The sequence below is a fragment of the Podarcis vaucheri genome (assembly GCF_965113315.1).
Source record: "Podarcis vaucheri genome assembly, chromosome: 2".
Lineage (NCBI taxonomy): Eukaryota > Metazoa > Chordata > Lepidosauria > Squamata > Lacertidae > Podarcis > Podarcis vaucheri.
The window spans coordinates 45,663,872-45,687,630 of NC_138760.1; the positions used below are offsets into that span (position 1 = coordinate 45,663,872).

The following is a 23,759-nucleotide window of genomic DNA, read 5'->3' on the forward strand; positions in this document are numbered from 1 at the left end:
CTTCATGATCTGTCCTTCCAGTCTCACATTTACTTGGGGGCATATGCTACTGGCAAGATTACTAGTCATCTATGGTCTTTTGTGGGACACCTGAAAAGACAGAGGACCATCTCTCTCATCTTTTTCTCTCTGAGGGACCTAGCCACCATGAGCAGGGCATGTTTAGGCACACAGCGAACACAAGTGCTGTTTTGGAAAAAGTATGCGAAGAGCAAGTTTGTGAGTACAAGAACTGAACTCCAGTCACCCCACAAAGCAAACTTTCACAAAAGTCATAGCCATATATCAGCACAAGGCATTTAACAAAACTTGGATCCCTCATTCTTTTCTAAGCTCTTTATCTCCAATACACTCCCTGTCAGTTAGTTTCATATTTAAGCGTAATCCAAAGGGATTTTGCTGCTGGCCTCCAGGTTCTGTGTGGTGGTGTTGGCACTGGAGGGTGCTAAGAAGGAAATGTGAAAACGGGAATGGAAAGAGTTCTTTGGTCCGCTGTTGCACAGACTTGTTCGCCCCACCATATATGACCAAATCCATTTCTTCAAGGAAGTAAAAGGAGCCACACCACCGGCTCCCCTGCTTCTGCAAAATCTTGCTCTATTTAGGTTATAAATCCAGCTGGCTTCCATTCCAATTGTAGACAGCAAAAAAACTCCTACTAAAGTCAAGATTATAATATAATCTATCATTTGAGAGCACATAAAAAATGGAGAAAGCAAGCCCTTGTCTCAGCCCACATCTTCTTTCCTTTTAAGAATGCTTAATTTAAAAAAACAACATATATTGTTTGTTTCCATTGTTTAATTAGTTTCCATTGCTTTAACCCAAAACAGTGATATTACTTGACATTAAAGGAGAATAATGTTCGCAGAAAATCCTATGAAAGTTCAGGGCTGGAGGGCAAAGATGAATCAAGATTACTATTATTTAGAATAGTGCTTAGTATTCAAAGTACTTCACATACATTCACTTGTTAAAATATTTACAACTCTCTGTAAGGTAGATCAGTATTGTTAGTTCCATATCATGGGTGGGAGATATGAGTTCAAGAGTGCTCTAAGAATACATGGTGAATTCAAGGTTGACACAATATTTAAACCTAGGACTTTCTTATTTGCAGCATAGAGTGATGTCCAACTAAATTGTAGGCAGAGTTGGGACTTAAAGTTACTTAATTCCACTGATTTGAATGGGTGTGTTCTGCATATAACTAGTGATGGATTACCATGTAATCCTATGAATGCTTCCTCAGAAATAAGCCCCCCTGTGTTCACTGGGGCTTACTTCCAAGCAAGCCCATGTAGAATTACAAATTTACTAAGAAAGTCTCACTAAATTCAACGAAGCTTACTATTCCCAGGTAGGTGAGTATAGAATGGTTCAACAACCTATGGTATGTTGAAAGGAGGGCGAAACAGGCACACAAAGTGAAAGAAGTGGCAGAAGACAGGAAAAAGAGCAATTGTAAAAGGTGTAGTTCCCCTTTTGTCAGCTATAAGGAGCAAGTTTTAAGTTGGGATTGATACAATAAATTAATATTGATTGCCTTATATTTACAGTGCTTTAGTACAAATTTGATACGTATTTATGTGAATAGAACTAAAGGAATATAATTTTTAATGCTTTCTACATTTATGCTCTTACTATGAAGAATGTATTATATGTTGTATGTTTGTTCATGTATGCATAATTTAAAATTATTTAAAAGGAGGAAGAAATAGCTTAGGTAGCTTTTACCACATTGGTTTTGCTCAACCCTACTCATTTCCTTTTCTTAAGTGCTGATCTCTGGCCACCTTTCTTCCAGATCTGAAGAATCTGTTCAAAGCTCTGTTGCAAAAGAGCTTTGAAGCCCAGGCTGGTCTGAGTCAATTTTGCTGTTTCGTTTTTTGTATTTTTCCATTTTTTAGTACTGTATTTTAAATTGTACACCCTTAGCAGGAAAATGCCATATATGTGCAGTAACACATAAGTAAATAAACACTTTCTATGGAAGAAAACATTATCCTAAGCCATAAACTGTACCCTTTTTGACACCTGTTGAAAACATTCTTGTTTAGACAAGTCTACCAAGATGCTAAGAAAGTTGAGATAACAATTTTGTTTTAGTATTTTAACTTTGGTAGGTTTTAAAGCACTGTTGTATTTTTTTTAAAAAAAAATTGCTTTATCTTTTTGTAAACCATTTCATGGGTTTTCCTTCCTCCTTCAATCATGTGATACTGTACATACATTTTATTGCATAAAAGAAGAAAATAAACAAGTGTCAGCTCCCTCTTCTTTTTAAAAACTGTTCACAAAGACATCTCACAGCAGCCTGAATTATCCCTTTTTCACTCTACAGTGAAAGAAGGGCCTGCCTTTAAAGGTTTCAGGTTCTTTCTTCAAATAACCTAAGACCAGGGCTTTTTAACCTGGGGTTCATGGATTGAGGAGTTTCAGCAAGTTTCAACTGGATGCCAACAAATTCCCCAATGCAATAAAATAAATTACCGTACTTTTCAATGTATAAAACAAGGGGTTGTTGTTTTTTTACTTTAAAATAAGGTTTAAAATATGGGGGTGTCTTATACATGGATAGTGCATATGCCCATTTTCTAAATTTGGGGTCACCAAAAGTAGGGGGCGTCTTATGGGGGTGTCTTATACACAGAAAAATACGGGATATGCAAAATTTTGTATTTTTGTGCATTTTTTTCTGAGATCCATAGCTTTCAGCAGATTCTCCAAGGGGTCCATGACTAAGAAAGATTAAGAACCATTGACCTAGACTTTCAAAGAACAGGACTGAGCATGTTCTGGATTTCCATACAAACATTCCAGTACAGAAGTTAATTCTGGGTTAAAAATCCAGCACCCATAAATTATTGGCTTTATTTTTAAAAGCAAACTTTAGTCCATATGTTTGCAAAGAGAAACTTGAAAATGTGATGGGAAGTGGGAGCGGCTCTCAGAGAGTGGGATCCAAGTAGAATTTCCAGACTGGTGCTTTTACGTTCTGTATAGGACCATACCTCTTCCCCGAATTAGAAACAGCAAAACACATTATGAGCATATACAAACATTTGTATCAGTTACTGAATTATTTTTCTTTATGGAGAATTTGCCTTTGTTCTTCTGAAGTGCAGTATATACATTAACCCTGTTAATGAGTTTCACCTGATCAGTCTCCTTAGCACCAGATCCAATTAGCCCTGTGAACTCTCTCAGTGACCTCAAGTCCTCTCCAGATACATTCAGAAGCCAGCCTTGCTGTTGCTGAACTGAGATTACAAAGTATGATCACTGGATTTTAAAAATAAACTTTTTGGCGTGCGCACAAACACAGTTTCCCGCCACTCTGCATTTAATTATCAGTAGCATTCGGAACAAATTGGTTAAACCTGTAGAATATCATGCAAGAAAAGCATGTTATGGTTAAATTGTGATCGATCACGCAACGTCAAAGTGTCCATGTCTAGTTATTGGCAATATATTATGTGCATGTGTGGTATGAACGTGAACTGGCAGAGAATGAGTGTAGCTGTGAGGAGCAAAAAGCAGAGGGTGGAGCTGAGGCCAAGAGTTATCAGAGGTGTGAACTCAGTTCCTGGTGGGTATACAATCATTCTACACAGACCCTCAAGACTGGGGGGGGGGGATTTGTTGCATAGGGAATGGGCGAGGAAAAGCTATTTACATGACGTTATTTGTACTGCAGTCTTTGCTGAAAACCACCTTCCAGATGAATGAAAGGGTAGTTTTCCATGAGAAAGGGAGTGGTACTTTAAGACATCCAATTCACTGCAGGAATGCAATGCAAAAAGCATTCTTGCTTTTGTACCAGGTATGAGGGAAGTGGTCAGCACGGACGATGTGTAAAGTAGAGGGGTCTGCAAGAAGGAGGGAGTCAATGCAGTGTCTGGATTTGCTACAACGCCACGGCCTATGCGGCGGGTGGGGCGCGGCGCGCATCGTACCCCAAGGCCTCAGCGCTTGGGGTGACTCTTCTCCCGCAACGCTACACGCAGCACCACAGGATGGGCAGCCCGCTACACGCACCGCGCTAGTGCATGTCCTAATTACACCAGCCACGCTGTAGGCACGCAGAGAGGGAGGAGGGCGATGGCGCGCGCGGCAACTGCAGCTGCTTGCAGATGCATGCGGCGCAAGTGGGCGGGGTGCTGCTACATGCGACACATGCACCCCAGCAGGAGCAAAGGCTGCAGCGCTACTCGGCCGCACAGCGCGCGCGCATTACCCCGGCCGCTGCACCTGACCCCGCGCGGCGCCACTCTGGTCCGGGCTCGCTTTGACCTCGGCGAGGAAAGGAGGAGCAGCAGCCGCCGCCGCCGCAAAACGGGACAACCGCAGCCGTCCAATGTCCCGCCTCTATTCCAATACGCTCGGGTGACAAGCGTAAAGACCCCACACTGGAAGGGCTGCTTCCCTTTGATGGGCAGAGGCAGCCAGCCAATCCGAGGCCTCGCAAAGGGTCGGTGAAGCGGGAGGAGATGGAATTTCGGACGAGAAGCTCTCCGAAGGTTGCTATGATCCTGGCTTGGACGGGGGTGGGTCTAAAGGGAGAGACCAATAGGCGGCGAGGAAGGACGCCGATAGGCGGGCGAGGCGACCAACGGGGCAACCCAGCAACTTTCTTTTCTTCCCACCCTATTGGTGGGCGGTGCCAGAGAGGAGGTGGGGAGTGCTCGGTGTGGCGCTAAAGGCGCCGGGAGCGGGGGCGGGGCGGGTAGTGCGGAGTCGGTTCGAGAGCGCGCGCGCGCTGGGGGGAGAGGCGGCTCCGCAGACAGCGGACCAGCTTGAGCGGCCGAGAGGACGGCGCGGGCACGCGCGCGCGGAAAAGAGGTGAGGCGTGCGGGGAAAAGAAGGAGCGGGGAGGAAGCAGGGGAAGCTGCGGGTGCCCCCCTCTCTTTCCCCCTCCCCCACATTTTCCCGCCTAGCCTGGACGAGATGGGGAGGGGGGAGGCGAAAGCAGTGGGGTCTCTGCTCCCCCCTAGACGGGGGGGGGGCGGTCCTCCTCCTCCTTCCCGCTTGCCTCGCCTTCATCTTCAGGCGCCCTCCCCTCCCACTCCACCTTCTGAGGGAGGTGCGCGAAACGAATACCCTACGTCCCCCCTCCTGGGAAATGCAACTGAATGGGGTTCGCCTGTAATGGTCTCCCACCTCCCGTCCTTTCCCTTCCCCTCCCTTGCAGCGCGCTGCATGCGCGCCGGTGCAGACGTATCCAAAAGGGCTGCTTGTTCGGGGCCCGGGTCGCCGAAAAGCGCACGTGTCCCTTTGTTTAAGGGGTGGGTGGGATTGCTTGACGGCGTGGGAGCGGTTGAAGCCAGAGGGGTAGGCATCGGTTTAGTCCGTACGCGGCTGAGGTTTCGGTAGCATCCATCTCTGGGGGCCGTATAGAGTTGGGGTTAGGGGCGCTAGCCTCTACCGCCCTCCCGCTGCCTTTTCTGTGGCCGGTTAGCCGTAACCCCGTTTTTCCAAATAATCTCCCTGCCCAATGAAGAGGTCTTGACGCCCTTCCGTGGGTTGGCGGCGTCTGTTTCCTTCCATCTTCCCGGTGAGGACTGGGAAGTTGTCACGCAGCCCTTTTGTCCTTCACCGTGGGTGCTGGTCACAACTGGTTCCAAACTTGGGAGCTCCTGCCACTTAAATTTCGAAACTACCGGCCAGTTCACAACAAGCACGCAAAACTGCTTGACCTAGTGGGCTACGTAACATTGTTCTGTTCCTCGTGTGAGATGCTCCAGGTGTATGTAAGATGCTTCAATGTCCTTGAAATGGCTGCACGGAACCTCTAAAACCTCGCCCCACCCATCGTTTATTCTACTCTTCTGTTATTCTAGTCACTGTTGTCTGATGATGTGAAAACAGTGATGTAGCCTGACAAGTGATTTTTTCTTAACACTTGGTGCTGGTTTCTCTGAATGGCAAACAACAGAGGTCCTATCCAACTGTGTGACAAAGTAAGGTTGCCCAGGTAACCCATTTGGGAGCACACACACCCCTCCGCCATGTGACTGTATTCTTCCAGACCTTAATATTGATTCCTTCTTTGCTTTGCTCTGGATTCTAGAAACTAGCTGATGCACTCACCTGGAATATTGGTTGTATGTTGGTGGCAGGGTGCTGGTCGGCTACTTTGTTGTATTAGAATGACACCTGGGCCTGCATTGGAGTTCTAGCTTTAACCTAGAAAGGAAAACTAAATGCCTATCAATTTCCTGTGTTACATATATATATGTGTGTGTGCGCGTGTGCACGCACGCACACGCATAGGGCAGCTGGAAGTATAGGGCCCCTGCTAGAATAATACTGCTATAGATTTCTCCATGTGTTTTCAAAGGTGCCATCTTGATTTCAGTCAAATTTGTCTGTAGCGTCTGTAGGAACTAGTGGCTCTTACTTTGGGCATGACTTATTTGGGTTCTAGCTTCAATTGGAGCAACTTTACTTCTCCTTATTTTCCTTCTTGGAACCTTCTTTTGAGCAGTTTATTCTAAAGCACTATTCCTCCTTAGCTGTGCTTGCTGTAGTCATTTCTTGGTCTACTGATGTGAATTCATCTGGTCTGCAGCAATTAAGGCAGACTGCTTCATGGCCCTCTGGTGGATTGAATGACTTCACACTTTATTCAGCTATAGTAACTTATCAGTCTGACATGTAGGTGTCTCCCTTGAAGGAGAATAAATAGACTTGAATGGGTTGTATTCAACTAACTTGTACTCAATGTAGACCCATTGAAATGAATGCCCGTGATGAAGTTGGGTCCATTCCGAGTAAAAGTTAGTTGAATACAACCCAATGCATGCATCATTCTTAAAACTGCCTCCTTTAAAATGGGTGTTGGATTGTTATACTTCATTTAGGCTGGGTTAGGACTCTTAATAAAAATTGTTCCAGGATGGTGGTGACCATCCCAGCAGAGAATACTGCGACCTGTTTGTCTAGAGCAGTGCAGGATATGTTATTAACCTGCATGCTGGAATGCATGGCAATATTTGTAAATGAATATTACGTTGGGCAACTTTATTTTTATTTTTTGGTAATCTTTACAAAAGTGTTGTCCATTATAATAAAATGATTTATATGCTAAAAAATAGGACAGCACACACTTACATTTGGAAGGCATCCTAGCAAGACATAATTGCATGATACCTACTTAACACATCATGAATTTTATCTTTCATGGGGAGAATTAACATTTTAACTTGCTTGACCATGTTTTTAGACAAAGCAAGGTTGGATTGGATATAGTAGTTATGCAATGCATCAAATAAATCAATGAAGCAATATATTTCCTTAACTTTAGATAGTGTCCTCTTCACTGTTAAATTTGATATATTTCAAAACATTACCAGTTGCATCAAATCTGAACAACTGCCCTTTGATTGCCTTACTGTTCCAGGATCAGTAAAACTTTGGTTCAGCTCCATAGCACATCCAAGTGAATTTGTTGGCTGGCATTTTGTGTCTGTAGTAAGTTTCAGGTAACTTATTATTAAAGGAAATGCATAGCACAGAACTTCATTTTACTTGGTCTCTTAAGTTTCTGCCTAAATTTCTTAAACTTGATTCTATGCTGACAATATATTTCTAAATTGTCTTGGCTATGGCGGAAATCATGTAATTTCATTAAAACTGCTGTAATTGATTATTTTCAGAAGTATTACTTATTCTGCTATGGATTAACATTCCCATGTTTATGTTCCAGTATTACACATAGTCTCAACATTTATTTTGCAGTCATAGCTACTAACTTGCATTTTATGTCACCTATGCTTAAGTGCCATGCTAAAGTTATTCTGGTCACTATTTCTAGACTTATGACCAAGCAGATCTGAGTTTAGGAATTTTATTCAAGTGATTCGCCTGAAGATTTAAGTATGGCTGGTATTACAGCATTGGTGGGGAACCTTTGCTTTTTTTGGTCAACAGCCGCATGCTGGTAGTCGGAATGGAAATGCCAAAGCCAAAAGTACACAGGACCGGGGGGGGGGGCTTTCCTTTCTTTCTCTGAAACCACAATCTATTACTCCATGCCCAGCAGGCTGCTAAAGGAGGAACTGATTACTTTCCCTAGAGAAGCGGGTAGTTTTTGTAATTAGGCTCAGGGCTGTAGGTTACCCATAAGGAATAATTTTGTATCAAAAGAAGGATTGAAGCAGTCATAGGCAAACCCGGCCCTCCAGATGTTTTGAGACTACAACTCCCATGATCCCTAGCTAACAGGACCAGTGGTCAGGGATGATGGGAATTGTAGTCCCAAAACATATGGAGGGCCGAGTTTGCCTATGCCTGGATTGGAGAGTTAAAGATACTAGGTTAATTGAGTATTTATCTTCATTCAGAGGAAAAGGTGCTAGGATGAGAATACTTGTTTTAAGTTGATTGCGCATCTCCATCCAAAAATCCCCTGAACTAAGGTTCAGACTGCTAAATGTTTTCTTGGAGCTCCTGCTTATAATTCATCTTTACCCATCCCATTGAAGACTTAGGGCCTACTGGAAGACAGAATGAAAGGAAACATTTTTTCTATCACTCTAGTCCAGGGTCACTTGAAGGACAGTAAACAGTATGCTGGAAATGTGGTATTATAGTTCTTCCAGGTGAGAAGGATGGGGAACATCCCTAAGTTCCTCAGCGTTTATCAGGCCTGCTATGGATGGAATCTTTACTTTTGTTACATTGGAATTTTGCCCTTTGAAATCTCCAATCCACCTCTTCTGTTCAGTGTTAGAAACTCAGATATATAAGCTAGGTGCCAAATGGCACCTTAAACCTAGGTTACAGTCGCCACAATGGACTAGGAGGTTGGGCCAGATTGCTTGACTGTAGCTTGCTCTTACAGCAGTTCACTTGTCTCAGTATGCAAGAAGTAGAAAAACACATAGTGGAAATTCACTCTGGACTAAGGCAGAGGTTTTTAAACGTGTGTTTGCCAGAACACGTTTCATGGTGTCCAGAAATCTCAAGGTAGTTGCAGTTGGACATATGCCAGTAGCAAAATGTGCCTGGCGCTTGGGGAATTTTGAACACTGCTTCTGTTTGCCTACCGTCTTCCAGCAGAGCCTAGCTGGTAACTCAGCTGGTTTATCCTCCTTCAGAAGTTGCTGATGCTTCTTATTATGTATTGGACAGGTAGTTGTGAAACTACTGAATGCACTGACAGATGTGGAGCTGTCATGGAGTGGTAATCGATTATTTCTGTTACTGCACCAAAAACAAATTGTACAGTACTAAATATAACTTTATAAAGTTAAAGCCATTCTATACAGAAACTGGTATCCTACATCAAAGTACTTTGGCATAAGAAAGTGCAGTGTAGTGTACATGTTTCATTGAAAATAAGCCCCGTAGAGTTGAATATTTGTCCCTAGCTTAAATGTTTATAAGATTGCAGCCTTTGGTTTGACTGGACCGTTAAGTTCAATCAACTGGAGTTTGTCCACAGACAGCTTTCTGAGTCATGTGGCCAGCATAACTAAAACGCATCTGGTGCAAAGGGACACCGTGATGGAAGCCAGAGCACATGGAAACTCTGTTTACCTTCCCCTCGACTCTGGTACCTATTTATCTACTGGTGCTGTTATGCTTTCGAGCTGCTAGGTTGGCAGGAGCTGGGACAAAACAATGGGAGCTCACCCTGTTGCATGGATTCAAACTGCCGACCTTACAATGAGCAAGCCCAAGAGGTTCTGTGGTTTAGACCACAGCGCCACCTTTGTCTTGGTGGACTGCAGTATCAGTGCGTTGAAAGCAAATGGGAAAAGCAAGCCGAAATGCAGATACTTGCATGGCTACAGATGGGGCTCTTACTAAGCAAGCATGAGCATTACATTGGAGCAAATATGCTTTCTTAAAGAAATGGCCTGGTTTCATAGGATGTTTCGCTTTCATAAGTACCCATTCCTGCAGAATCTGCTAAATCCCCTATTTGGGTATACATTCTTGAGATTATTCAGTGCTCTAGCTATAGAATCTGCTGAGTTTGAGAAACTCATGTATTAATAGTGACTGCTACTTCTGTTTTCATTTTTTCCCCCTAGGTTGCAGTTATTTGTTAATTCCCTCATGATGGCGCAGAGGATAGGACAGGAGGACCCTGAGAGATATCTCTTTGTGGACAGGGCAGTAATCTACAACCCTGCTACACAGGCTGACTGGACTGCTAAAAAACTTGTGTGGATTCCTTCAGAACGTCATGGCTTTGAAGCTGCAAGCATCAAAGAGGAGAGGGGAGATGAAGTGCTGGTTGAACTGGCTGAGAATGGGAAGAAAGCGGTTGTCAACAAAGATGACATTCAGAAGATGAACCCTCCCAAATTTTCTAAAGTGGAAGACATGGCAGAATTAACCTGCTTAAATGAGGCCTCTGTTCTACATAATTTGAAGGACCGATACTACTCTGGGCTCATTTATGTAAGTAATAATTATTTGTCTGCCCTTTACTGGACCATGGAGCCACCAACAACAGCTTCCTTATTGACTGAAATGTGAAAAAGTACCTGTATCTTTTTTAATGCCAGCCTGATGTTATGTATAACTTGTAACTTGATCCACAGTGTGGTTAGGGTTGTGATAATCACCCTACTTTTTCTTACTAGATAGTCTGTGGCTCTTGATACTTTTGACTGTGGGTAGTGATAAGGTGACCAGGACACACAAACATTTTTGAATGCTTCAGCATTTGTGGCCGGGAAGGCTTTGAAACTGGTCACGAACATCTCTTCATTGTGTGACTGGAACCTTTTATTTCCAAGCTTCTCTTGATGAGTTTTTGGCCCCTGGGCTTGGTCATAGTTTTGGGGCATAGACAAGTAGTCAGTAGCAGTCAAGAGAGGTTGCACGGGTGAAACATTGCTCTCCTACCTTCCCTAAGCATCACTATTGTTACTGAGAGGGGGAGGGACAAAGCAGCAGGGAGCTAATCTGACTCCCCCAACGCTGTGGCCTTGCCTCCCCCTCTTAGGTAATTGGCAGCAACATGCAGTGTTAGGAAGATAGGAGAGCTGATTTGCAAGCTGCTACTGCAACTGGTGAAGATATGCAACCTTGACTTTTTCTTCCAGGGCTGCACCTGTCCTTAGAATGCTTATTCAGTGTTTGGACATGGTCAGGAGCTGGATACAGGTGAACCAGCTGAAGTTGAATCTTGGCAAGGTGGAAGTGATGATAATAGCTGGCAGGTCCTGTGGCCTTGGGGAGTTTAGGATTCCTGTTCTAGATGTGGCTTACATCCTCCTTGTCAGTCGAGTTTAGTAATCGCTATGCATATTCAGCTTTGTTGGCTGGATTTCAGCTAGGTATTTCTCCTTGATTGTTGGCATCTCTTATTGTTGGATAATTCAGATCACCTTCAAAGGATCAGATACCTGTAATGTGCTCTGTGTGGGGCGTGCCCCTGAAAATAGAATTTTCCACAGGCACAGAATGTGGTAGATTATCTAGGGCTGGGTTTGTTAGAACCAAATTATATCTGTGCTCCGAAGTATACGTTGAATCTGTAATTGTGTCCTGTGCACAATGCAAGGTGCTAGTTTTGACTTATAGGCATGGCTTAGGTATGACAGTAATGGCCAAATAACATGTGTTTTATTTGACTGAAAAAGGATCATTGTGCCCATATTTTTTCCTCCTCTTTTCTCTCACATGCCATAATATAAAACTTTTAGGGTTTCTTAACCCACAGTCTCCCTTTATAGCTGAACCTAGAAACTGCTTTAATAAACTAGACTCTGTGTGTTAATAGTTGAATGATATTGAAGACAAGTGATCTTCACTGGTAGCCCCTTACTCATGGAGTACAATCCCCCAAGAAATACACATGACTTCCTCACTAGCTATTTTTAAAAAGTCTCACCATTTAAATTTTTTTTATCTATTTTGCCTTGGTACCTCATTCCCATTCTTACTCCCACTATGACCGTCTATCATATTCCTTGCCAGATTGTGTATGACAGTGGACATTGGGTCAATTTGCATTGGTGGACTTCTAGTTCAGTGTTTTTCAACCTTTTTTGGGCAAAGGCACACTTGTTTCATGAAAAAAATCACGAGGCACACCACCACTGTGTGCGGAGAGGGAGATGTCAGAGCCCCGCTGCTCTCTATGGGGAATCGGATGAGAGCGGACAGGCGGTCCGCTCTCATCTGATCCCATCTGATCTGATCCCCACCCAGGACGGATGGAAAATAGGGTGGACACAGTCCGGCGCCCGCCTAGTGGGCGAAAATTTGACATTTATTTTTTTAAAAAATCTTTCGAATTTTTTAATTTTCCCCGCGGCACACCAGGCAACATCTCGCGGCACACTAGTGTGTCGCGGAACAGTGGTTGGGAAACACTGTTCTAGTTCAATGTGCCCCATCTTTCAGAATCTTATAGTGGCTGCTTGTTTGGCTTTACCAAATTAAATACAAATATGCCCCCTTTTAAAATCACTCAACTTTCCCCCATTTTTCAAAAAAATAGTAACAGTGGCAATATTTTCTCAGCCCACCTAAATAACTCCCAAAGTCACCCTTCCACCCTTTACATGGTTTTTGGATAACAGTAAATAACTTCACATAAGCTTATAAATTCCTTCTCCCCTCCCTCCCTCCAATACTGAATGTAGTCAAACTATAGCAGTCTGCTGCATCCTACATACTCAGATAGCTGATTCATGCTCCTTCCCCTTCCATACGTTCATATGTCAAGACACAACAAGAAAACTTGAAGCTTCAGACTCCCTTCTGTCCTTCACTAATATATTTATTTCTTTCTACTCTGTTTTCTCAAGACAGAAGAAAAAGCAAGGTAGAACTACAAAGTGGGGTGGGTGCAGAGGAAAGCCCAGCTCAGTATCTAGAGATAACGCCACCTTAGGGTCCTGGGTTTATCCATTGTTATATCCTACATTTATCCAATGCACATATTGAGAAGGTAGTAAAAGCTCAAGGGGAAAGCTGTAGCTCAATGGTAGGGCACATGCTTTGTATGTAGAAGATCCTTGTTTCAATTCCCCACACCCAACTTATTTTAAAAGGGGGTAGCAGCATTGTAAAGACTTGATTTTGATCTTTAGGTGACTCTCAGTATAAAATTTCTAATGGAAATGTTTAAAATTTCAAAATCTGAATCTTTCCATGCCAAATCTGAGATTTGTACCACTTATTTTGAGGTCTAGTTCAAAGTGAATAACTATAATTCAACAAAGCAGTTACTGTGTGGCATGTTATTGGCACTGGCCTAGATCTTAATTTCTACACCAAGAAAAAGAAGTCAACATTAATAATACCTGAAATGTTTAAATCACAGTTTTGAGTTGAGTCATATTATACCACATATTGTAGGCAAAACAGTCTATGCAGCCTTCTGTTTTAGAAACACCTGAAGTGAAGAAATTCATATTTAAATTGCATTAGGAAAGGAAGATTTGTGTTTGAGCTATAAAATGGTATTTGAAAGAGGAGCTGTAGCCAAATGCAACACCACATTTGTATTCAGTGAATCAGGAAATATTGTACTGCGGAAATTTGCCTTCTACTTTTCAAAATAAACCATGAAAATCAATACAATGCAAATTTACTTTTCACTGTGTTTTGTATCAAGTGGTTGATTTGAGCATTTTTTGTGAGTTGTCTTAAGGGCTGCCCCCAGAGAGCTGAGAAAGTGGTAGACAATAGGGGGTTTAGGTGGAAGCGATTATGAAATTATGTGGGGTACATAAACTTTTCTTTATGACCAGAGGCCACTTTTGAGCTTCTGTAGGATGACTAGAGACTTATTTTTTTTTAAAAAAACAGAATTCTTTATTTGGCTATTGTGATTGCACTAGCTACAAATTCTTCACTTTGCAGAAGTACAGATGTACCGGACTAAACTGCTAGGATCAGTGTAAAGGACATATGCATTCTGTGATAATGAAATTATAATTAAATTGAATATAATATTTTCCACTGCTAACATGATAAGCAATTGAAAACCCTGCCAAATTCAAGCAACTGATAGCTTCCTTTTCTTGAAGAACAAGTCTTAGGTCTTATTGTTCAAAAGGGGCTAGGAATGCTGGAATGTACTCTTGACAGGGTTCCACAAATATCCACACTCCAATGATAACTGTGACAGATTGTACCATATTTTCCTTCAGGATGCTTTGTGGGCCTTATGTAGATTTCAAATTACTAAGCAATACTGTCTTGTGTTGTAGTAGCATTAAGTTTCAAAAACCTGCTGATGAGGAGGCATAAATAAGTATTCCCCCCACGCTACCTCAAGACACACATTCACTTTTTTTATGTGTGTGTACTTCGATCTGTTTTTCATCTTGTTCAGTACTATTAGGTTAAATCTTCACACTAACATGAGTTGTAGAACAGCGCACATGATGGTCTTCTCTTTTATTGCTTTTTTTTAATAACGTTCCCATTTCTAGGCTACTTAATAGTATGGCATAGATAAACTAGCCTTGTATTTATGGAATTGAGGAGCCCGCTAGCCGAAAATACTGTTCTGTTCCTCCTTAGGAAGTGGCAGCTGAAGTGAGAACCCAAAATCCTAAGAAAGTTGTAGAACAGTGCACTACTGAGGAAGGGGAGTATAGGACAGGGGTTTATATGCTGTTACTGCTACAGATTATATATTGTTCCTTCACTTGAGAAGCAGAATTTCAAAAAAGATATTTGGGCCTGTGTTTTAAGATGGTCTAATATCTTTGGCTTAAAATCTAGCAAGACTCTGACTTGCCACAAATGGGGCATCTAGTTATGCAAAGAGGTACCAGCATCAGTCTTGAAACTAGAGCTTTTCCATTATCCATGCCCAGACTGCGATCATAGTATACAGTAGGCTTGTAACTTGCACAGGGTTATTTTCAGAGGGGTTGTGCATAAAGCTGAAAACATTTATAATCAGAACCACCACAGAATTCCCCCCCCTCCATGTGACCACCCCTACCTTTCTGAAGCTGGTGCACTGAGTGGGGCTTGCCCCACTCGGAAGGCAGAGAGAGCTTTTAAGCCCTCTACATTGCTTATTAGGCTCTGGGAAGGTCTCATGCAGGTTCCGGAGGTTCCTGTGAGATGTCACCAGTCCATCCAAGATCCAGTAAGCAAAGTGGAGAGCTTAAAATCTTTTTCTGCACCAGCGAAATGCAACACTCTTTGTGCTTGGATGTCATCTGAATTTTTCCTCTGCTGGTTTAAGTAGGAGGGCAAATAAACATCAGCTCCAGACCTTGTGCTGTTCCTCCCATCCCTGATGTTGACATGAGCTATAGCAGTAAACTATCTTTTGCAGCTGAAGTCTTCTAAAACAGTGTTTCCCAACTGGTGTTCCGCGGCACACAAGTGTGCCGTGAGATGTTGCCTGGTGTGCCGCGAGATGTTGCCTGGAGGGAGGCGGGCGAGGGCGTTTGCTTCCCGGAGGACTTGTGGGAAGCCGCCCCTTCCCTGGGCGACGCGCCGCCTCGCGACTCCGGAGTCAGTCCCGAGGGCTCTCGGAGGGACTCGCGAGCGACGGTGCGGCGGCTCCGGGGCGCACTCAGCCGGGCCGCCGCGCGCCCCCGCTGCAGCTGCCCGGCGTGGAGCGCAACGCGGAGCCGGCCGGGCTTGGAGGCGCCCAGGTAGGGCCGGGCGGGGGCGGGGAGGTCTCGGTCTGCTGCGGGCGCAGGAGGGCGAGCGGGAGAGCCGTCGGGTCTCCTGGAAGGAAGCGAGGCGGCGGCTGAGGGGGATGCAGCCCCGTCCCCAGCAACAGGCGCTCCTCGAAGTGAGGCCACAAGTCGGGGCTCGGACAGGGCCTGGAAGCAGCGGCTCCAGCTGTTGGGAGCGGAGAAGGGGACTTCGAAAGCGGCCTGGAGGAGAAAAGCCCCGATGCAGCGAGAGCGGGGAGCGTGCTGCCTTGTCCAGGCCTCCTCGCTTTGTGCTGTCCGCCGCCGGGAGCAGGACACGGGGGCTCCTCGTTCGCATGCTTTCCCGGGTGATCGGTGAGGGTTAGGGTTAGGGTCCCTCAGTCCCTCGCTTTGCTGCCTCCTCCCCCCCCACCCCCAAAGCTTGGAGGTTTCCCGGCAAGGGGGAGGGAAAAAAAATGAAAACTTTCACTTTCGTGCGTCCCTCCCGGCGTGACGCTGCGCGCTGACGTCACGGGGCTGTAATGGTGGTGTGCCGCGAGATTTTTTTCATCAAACAAGTGTGCCTTTGCCCAAAAAAGGTTGGGAAACACTGTTCTAAAAGACCTACCAAGTACCTTTATTTCAATAATGCTATAGTGTGGAACATGTCTCCCCCACTTTCTTGTTTGTATCTATGCAGGAGTGAAATGTGTGTAAGCTAACAGTACATGGTGTATGTTTCTGAACAAAAAGCATTGAGCATTGTGTGGTTAAGGACAGGATGGATAGGAATCAGTGGCTCAGTTTGCATGTCACACTAAGCCAAACCATGGCAGTATGTGAAAGAGCAAGCATGTTGCTGCATATTTAGAAAATAACAAGCATCTTTCTCCTCTCTGCTCCTGCTAGGCATGTGGTTTGACAACCACAAGGTGTAAACCAAAAGCAAACCTTGGTTGCAGGACAAACCATAGTTTAGACAATCCATGAGGCTGGGTTCATGTGTAATTCTAATCCAAACCATGGCTTATTTTCCAACAGTGCAGTAGGAGTGAAGTAGCCACTATTTTATAACTCTGCACCTGCATGCTTTCCTGTTCACTCTTAGACACAGTTTAGCATCGTGAATTAAACCAAAGATAATGGGGGGAAAGTTTTATTTATTTAACAATCAGTTAAAAAAATTAAACAGTAGTACATACAGGTTAGGTTAATGCAGGTTGGGAGAGACTAATCAACTTTTCTTCCCCCTCCCTGTAGACATACTCCGGGCTCTTCTGTGTAGTCATAAATCCTTATAAGAACCTCCCAATTTACTCTGAGAACATCATTGAAATGTACAGAGGAAAGAAACGCCATGAGATGCCTCCACATATTTATGCAATATCCGAATCAGCATATCGATGCATGTTGCAAGGTAAGATGCACACTTTAAACGTAGAGTGTTAAGTATGCAGCTGGGAATCATTTTCGGTATCTGCCTATTCGTATGCTACATTTGCACCTTTCTGTCGGTAAAACTGACCTGTTTATACTTTCCCAATGACTTCATAGGTTATTTGATATATCCATACTGTGGCTACCAATGAAAGTTATGAAGGTAGCTACCAGTATATTTAAAAAAATGTTACGAATCACATTGGAGACATCCTAAATATGGATTTCACAAATTTTGCTTACTGCACAGATGTTTCAATCAGTTTGTATGCCATATTGTTAAATATAGAAACACCCAAATAATGCACTATAGAGTAAAATGTTACTCTACCTACCACATCTTGCTAAGTTCTCAATTACCCAAATACCACTGTCTGACAAGTTCTTCGATGGTGGTTAAATTAATTAAAACCTCAGATGAATTATCTCTCCCCCTCCAAGCTTTTTAGTGAGAACTAATTCTGAAACTGACTATGGGGAGGGAGAGGTGAACCCTACTGTGAAGGTGCAAATTTTCAAACTTCATATTTCCCTTGCTACTTGAGGAGTTGGATTCATGGCTTCTGTTTCATGCATGGGATGCTGTGAAAAATGGCTACAAGAAGATTATGCTACAGCATTTTCAGGGTTTCTGCACACTTCAAAGTGTTGAATACATCGCCGGGAATCATTTTCAGTATCTGCCTATCCATCTATCCATATGCTACATTTTCACCTTCCTGTTGGTAAAACTGACCTGTTTCACTTTTCCCTTGGCCTTCATAGGTTGTGGTTATTTGATATATTTATACTCTGCCATCTTAAGAACTTCAGTTAGTAGGCAGCTAATATAAAATAAAATGGGGAAGACTTTTTAGGGCACCACACGTACACACAGAGAGAGAGAGAGAGAGATCTAGTTCTTGGATTTTCCAATTGCCATTGTGTAACTGAATCCTCTGACCTGGAAATGGCTGCAGAAGTACTAGATGTTAAGTCCTTTGCAAGTCTGGGCTAACCCACTGTTCAAAGCCTATTGCCGGTACTCAAATATTCTGCCTTTTTATCTATCCTTTCAGGGTTATGAAATAAAACTTTGACTCAACTTAACCGGCCAGGGGGCCTTTATGTTTACCTGTTAAAGAAAACTACATGGAAGTAGTGGGTATCACTTAGAGATTCTGGTTTTCGCCCTGATGTTTATCATTTTTAAAATTGAGTTGTATTTGTCATTTTCCCATGCATTCTCTCAGTTTGGAGAGATCCTTTTGGAAAGCTTCACAACACTGCTTTGTTTTAACCACCCTGAACAATTTACCACCATCAACAAACTTGGCTACTTCCCTGCTGACTCCCAACTCTAGATAGTTTATGAACAAGTTGAAAAGCACAGGTCCCAGTGGCGATCCTTGGGGCAGAGGGACTCCACGTTCTACACTCGAAGAGATGCTTAGTACTTACTTATGGAAGACTTTGCAGACTAAATGAAACCACTTGTAGAAAATTTGCCCCTTGGGGGCTTCCACTTCTCGCTAATCACATTGTTATCCCTGGAGTTTGTCAGCAGAATCTTTTATGAATGGTTAAATTGCCTTAATAGACATTAATGCATTAAAGACTGTTAGCATGATGTTTAACATTAATTGGAGCCCTCAAGTTTTGGCCTCTCTCAAATGGGAAATGGGAATAAATTTCAGGCAATAGGCTTTGAGGAGATAATTCTGTTTCATGACTTCACTGCCAAGTGAAGAAAGGACTGGAGAATGGAGCACTTGGCAGCTGTTGTGCTTTAACACTTGGCATTATTAAAACTACAGTTGTTGCTTCTGGTACATGAAAGGCAGAGCACTGAAAAGCTGTGCTCTCTGCCTCCAGGACTGGGGACATGTGCATGATTTATTTATATATCAAACAATTTATATACTGCTTAACTACAGTCGTCTCTTAAGTGGTTTGCAGGAATACAGTGCAAAAAATATAAATTGGTCAAAACTATAAAATCAAACCTCAATTACAATGCCTGCTGGAATAATAATAATAATAATAATAATAATAATAATAATAATAATAAAGTCTTCAGTAGGCACCAGAAGTTTTTTTGGGGGGGGGCGGGGAATGGTGGCGGCGGCTGCCTGACATTAACTGGAAGGGAGTTCCATAAAATGGGGCCAGTAATACTAAGTGTACAGCTCCTGTTGGATACCAACTATGGATTTGAGCCATGGTGGACCACTAAAAGTGACTCCCACAAAGACCTCCGTGATCATGCAGGGACACAAGGAATTCGGAGAGAAGCAGTCACGCTGCTCTCTAGGTATCTAAGCCTTCAGCTTAGGCGGGAGTAACCACTGAGGGGAGAGCTTGAAGAATCTTCTGAATTACACTAGGGATGATTTGTGCTACTCTTTTAAAGGCAGGCTTAACTAAGCTGCTTGCGTCTTGAGGACAACTTCTGTGCTTTTAAAATTTGTACCACTGCGTTGAGGGTCATTTAGGCCACTTGTTCTGTTTGGGGCAGTGGAGGAGCTTTGGGGGGGGGGTTTCCATCTCACACAGTGTCTAGCTTTCTGGGGGGGAAGTTAAATTTGGACAGTGTGCTGGTGATTACTAGATTTTCTCAGAATTTACTGGGAAGATGAGAAAAACCAAATTTCTACTAAAAAAATGGATGTACCCTATTTTGAATCTGCATATCAAAATTGCGAAACTGGAGGGGGTTTCAGCTTGAGCTACCGCAAAGCATCTGAAAATTGGCACTCTGGTGTAATAGGGGAAGTATCTGCACTTTGAAGTAGGCATGGAGGCCTCAGGTTTCTTATGGCATATATGATGTCTAGAATCCTCATCTAGCGTAGGCCGCTATGAAAGGAATCTAGTTACATCCAGAAAATCCACCACAAAATTTAGGAAGTCATATTTGCAGCTCCTCAAATTTCCTTACAGGTTCGATCTGGATGGAGTTCAAAATGTGTTGTCAATGGTAGGGGGTTTTCTTCCTCCAATATTCAGTAGTACTAACATACAGGTGAGGTTTGCTAAACTCTCTCACTGGCCTAACTCAATTGTTCTGCTTGTTCCTGTAAATTTGGCCTGATTCATACTGTATTGATATGCCTGTTCTTCAAAACCATTAAGTTCTAATTGTATTCCTAGCTTTCCAGCTAGCTGAAAGTTTGCAGAAGGGTCTATGGTGTTTGGGTATCTTTTCTTTTTTTCTTCTTTTGCCGTTCTTCCTACTTTATCTTCCTTGCACTTTGAATGGGTTGCAGTTGTGCTTCTGTCAAACTGCCAACCCTGCTAAAGCCTCACTTAGCTCTTCATGGGACTTGGACAGACCCAAGAGTTGGTAAACAAAGTCTGCTTTTATAAAATTTAATGATAGTGTTGCAGCGGATTAGAACAAGACGGGTTTCTTAAGTGTGCAGGGAGGAACTGGAAAATGTCAGATGAATTGTGTCTTTGTCATATGCAGGAAGTGGAGCAGGAGTCTGGCTATTCTCTTCGAACTGCTGCATCAACTGTGTCTAACAGTAAATTCAGTCAAGTTGAATGTTCGTTTTCAAGGTCTTGGTGCCGTGCTGTGTGTGGGATATCCTAGAGCAGGGGCTGGGAAGCTATGGCCCTCCAGGTTTTGTTGGACTCCATCTCCCAGCAGCCCCAGAGGCACGTTCAGGGGGGTGATGGGAGTTGGAAACCAACTACATCTGTAGAGCTTTGGCCCAGAAACTGATAGCCTTATCCTCTATGAATTTGTCTAATCTTATTTTATAGCCATCTAAGTTGGTGGCCATCACAGCCTCTTGTGGGAGAAAAAAAACCATAGTTTAGCTGTATGGTGTGTGAAGGAGTGCTTTCTCCTTCAACATTCAGTTTCACTGGTTGTCCATGAGTTCTTCTGAGTGGGAGGGGGAAAATTCTAACCACTTTCTCCACACCCTGCATACATTTTCACACTTCAACCCTGTCCCCTCTTGCTTTTTCTCGAAACTAATCTTTCTTCACAGGGGAGTTGCTCCACTGCTTTTCTTGATCATTTTGGTTGCCTTTTTTCTGAACCTTTTCCAACTCTGCAATTATCCTTTTTGAGGTGAAGTGACCAGAAACAGTACACAGTATTCCAAATAAGCTTATGATTTCTCACAGTGTTTGATAACTGGAAGAAATCTTGGAGGTACACAGACGAGAATGAGGAGATAAGTGAGTGTTCTCTAGGAATGCAGGAAAAGCAGGCTTGCTTACTTTAAAGATAAACATTCATGAAGGAAGAAAACTTCTGGCCGATCAGGTTTGAAGCCAAAGGTAGAGGTTACAAACTAGTGGATTAGCATCCCTTTGCCCGCCCCCTTTTCAGTATAAAGAAGCATTTTAAGCATTTGCTTTGCTTCATTGCCTTTTTTCAAGATAATGCCTCTGGGTGGAATTCACTGTGACATTCTTCTAAGTGTGGCAAGCTGAAATCTCCCTCTTCTGCCCCCTGTTCTTGGGATTCTCCCCCACCCCACAAAATTCCCAGTTTTGGGGGGATGCTGAGGGGAGTAGGAGGGGAAAGTACCCTTGTACAAGTCAAAGTCCTTGTGCAAGGCTTCAGTGGATGGGGCTGGTTAAATGAATTGCATCCTCTTGTTTTTTCTGCTTCAATAAACTTTGATAGAATATAATGCTAAAAGATAAATTTGGTAGTACCTTGATTTAAAAATTGCTTACATAAAATGGTTAGCATAAAGCCCTAGCTCATGTGATGTTTGCCTTGTGCTGACCTTAGATGCATGCTCTTAAAATGCAAAAAGCGTAACACTGTGCAGAGCTACATCTCTACCACCGCTTGAAGTACTTGCTTTTATGTGGAGGCTGTAATATTTTGTACACTTGGGAGTAAATCCCATTGAATTCGACGGTAGCTGTGAATAAGCATGCATTTGATTGAGTGGTACTTGATACCAAATTACAGATGATAAGTTCTTGTTCAGTCATTCATGCTTGCTGCAGGTTGCAAATGTGCATCCCGCACGGATCACGTTTGCAACCCGAGGGTACACTGTATAGGATAATTTAAATGATTATACTAAACTTAGACCTTTTCTTTCAGTGAATTATGATACAGTAAAGCTGTTAGATATACAGAGTTGTCCACAAGGCTGTTCTGTTTGCAAAACGGCTAGTAGTGGCTGGTGTGGCAGTGTGGGTGGGGCTGTGCTGCTCACCTGACTTCCCAGTACTTCATTGCTGCTGGTTACTTAGAGGGGAAGGGCAGTGGAGAGTTTAGTGGTGTACAGGTGCAACAGCAGAGGCAATCCTGCCATGCTGAGCTCTCCAGTGCCTTGTCTCCCCCCTCTCAATAACTGGCAATGATACCTGGCATTGGGAAGATGGCTTAACAGTGCATTACTACCTGTGCTGCCTTGCTAGATGCTACTGGACTTAACTGTTCTATTAAACATTAATGCATGAAATCTAAGTTAAAGAAGCTTGTAAAAAATAAGTAACTCTTAATAAACTTAGTCAGGGTACAAAATTTCTTAACTGATCTTGCGTGCATGTCCGGTAATACACTTTGGCTACATTATGAACATGAATTAACTCCAGAGTTCTCTTTATAAACTAACTTCATTTTTCAAAACGAGTTGTGTTCAGACAAGTGTTTCTGAAAGTTTTATAACTAGGTTTAAAAGTAATAGCTGCCCTTGTATAAACATTGGCATTACTTTTCTGGCGTTTGTGTATATCTGCTTTGGGCATGCTGTATTTAGAGTCTGTTAACTCTTACAAAAACAGTTTAATGTTGAATGAGTTTCCTGTAAACTATATTGCCAAGCTGGGGTCATGATTAACCTAGTTTCATTGACATTGTTATTAATAGTTATTTTTCAAGCTGTCCAGTATTCTCACACACACATACGTCTCTGTATTGGTTTAATGACAGAGTACAGTACTAGGAAGGTGGGGGATGTATAGCAATAGTATTTATTCAGAAGATCCCAGGTTAGGCTGAGAGGTAGTGACTGGCCCAAGATCACCTAGTGTGAGGATCACCAACCTGGTGCCTGTGGCTTCACAGGCACTCACAAAGGTCTTCATTCATTTTTTCCTGTGGGTGCTGTGTTGGTGACCCTGTATGATGCGGGAGATGGGAATGGCAGAGTGATGCAAAATAATTGCTGGAACTAGAAGGGCCTGCACTGTTGCATTCTGGTTGGTTTGGAAAGAAGTTTGTGGGTGAGAGAAGTGGCAGGGGTGGTTTTCCTACTCGCCTTATGGCCCAGCTTGCTTGCTGCCTACCAGCCATGTGGAGCTGGCAGCAAACACTTGCTTCCTCCCATGAAGGAGCTTGCACTTCACTTATGGAGATATTCAGTTGGACTTTACTTTACCTGAGTTCTATAGCACTGCAGATTAAAATGAAAAATGATTTGTTATGAAAGGCTGTCCTTTTTATTACCCTGTTACAGACACACGAGGTGCACAGTCTTTCTTTGTTCAAGAAACAGAAATGTAGAAACTATAAATAATTAAAAAGAAGGAAATAGCTTATGATGAACTTTAACAGGTAAATCCTGTCAGGTAAATTCTCATTTAAATTTCCCCCCACAAAGCTTTTCTGATATCGTTCTCCTAGAAGCATACTTCCTTGTGGGTTTTTTAAGTATTGAAAGGCCAGCATCTCCTTTTCTGCTGTATCAACACAAAAGCAATTGTAGCTGCTCATTGTGGTGAGGAGTGTCCTAGTCCCCAAGTCTGTCTTATGTCAACTCAAAG

The 23,759-nt window shown here is 43.1% G+C and overlaps 1 protein-coding gene across 4 annotated transcripts in view; it reads left to right on the forward strand.

The window, feature by feature from the left end:
• Positions 1 to 4,721: 4,721 nt before the first annotated feature.
• Positions 4,722 to 23,759, forward strand: part of MYH10 (myosin heavy chain 10) — a 71,872-nt gene continuing 52,834 nt past the window's right edge. For all 4 annotated transcript variants that reach the window (XM_082213795.1, XM_082213798.1, XM_082213796.1 and 1 more), the window contains exons 1-3: positions 4,722 to 4,845; positions 10,047 to 10,419; positions 16,851 to 17,007. In XM_082213795.1, coding sequence (XP_082069921.1) covers positions 10,072 to 10,419; positions 16,851 to 17,007 — 505 coding nt within the window. In that variant the 5' untranslated portion in view covers positions 4,722 to 4,845; positions 10,047 to 10,071. The remainder of the gene's footprint in view (positions 4,846 to 10,046; positions 10,420 to 16,850; positions 17,008 to 23,759) is intronic.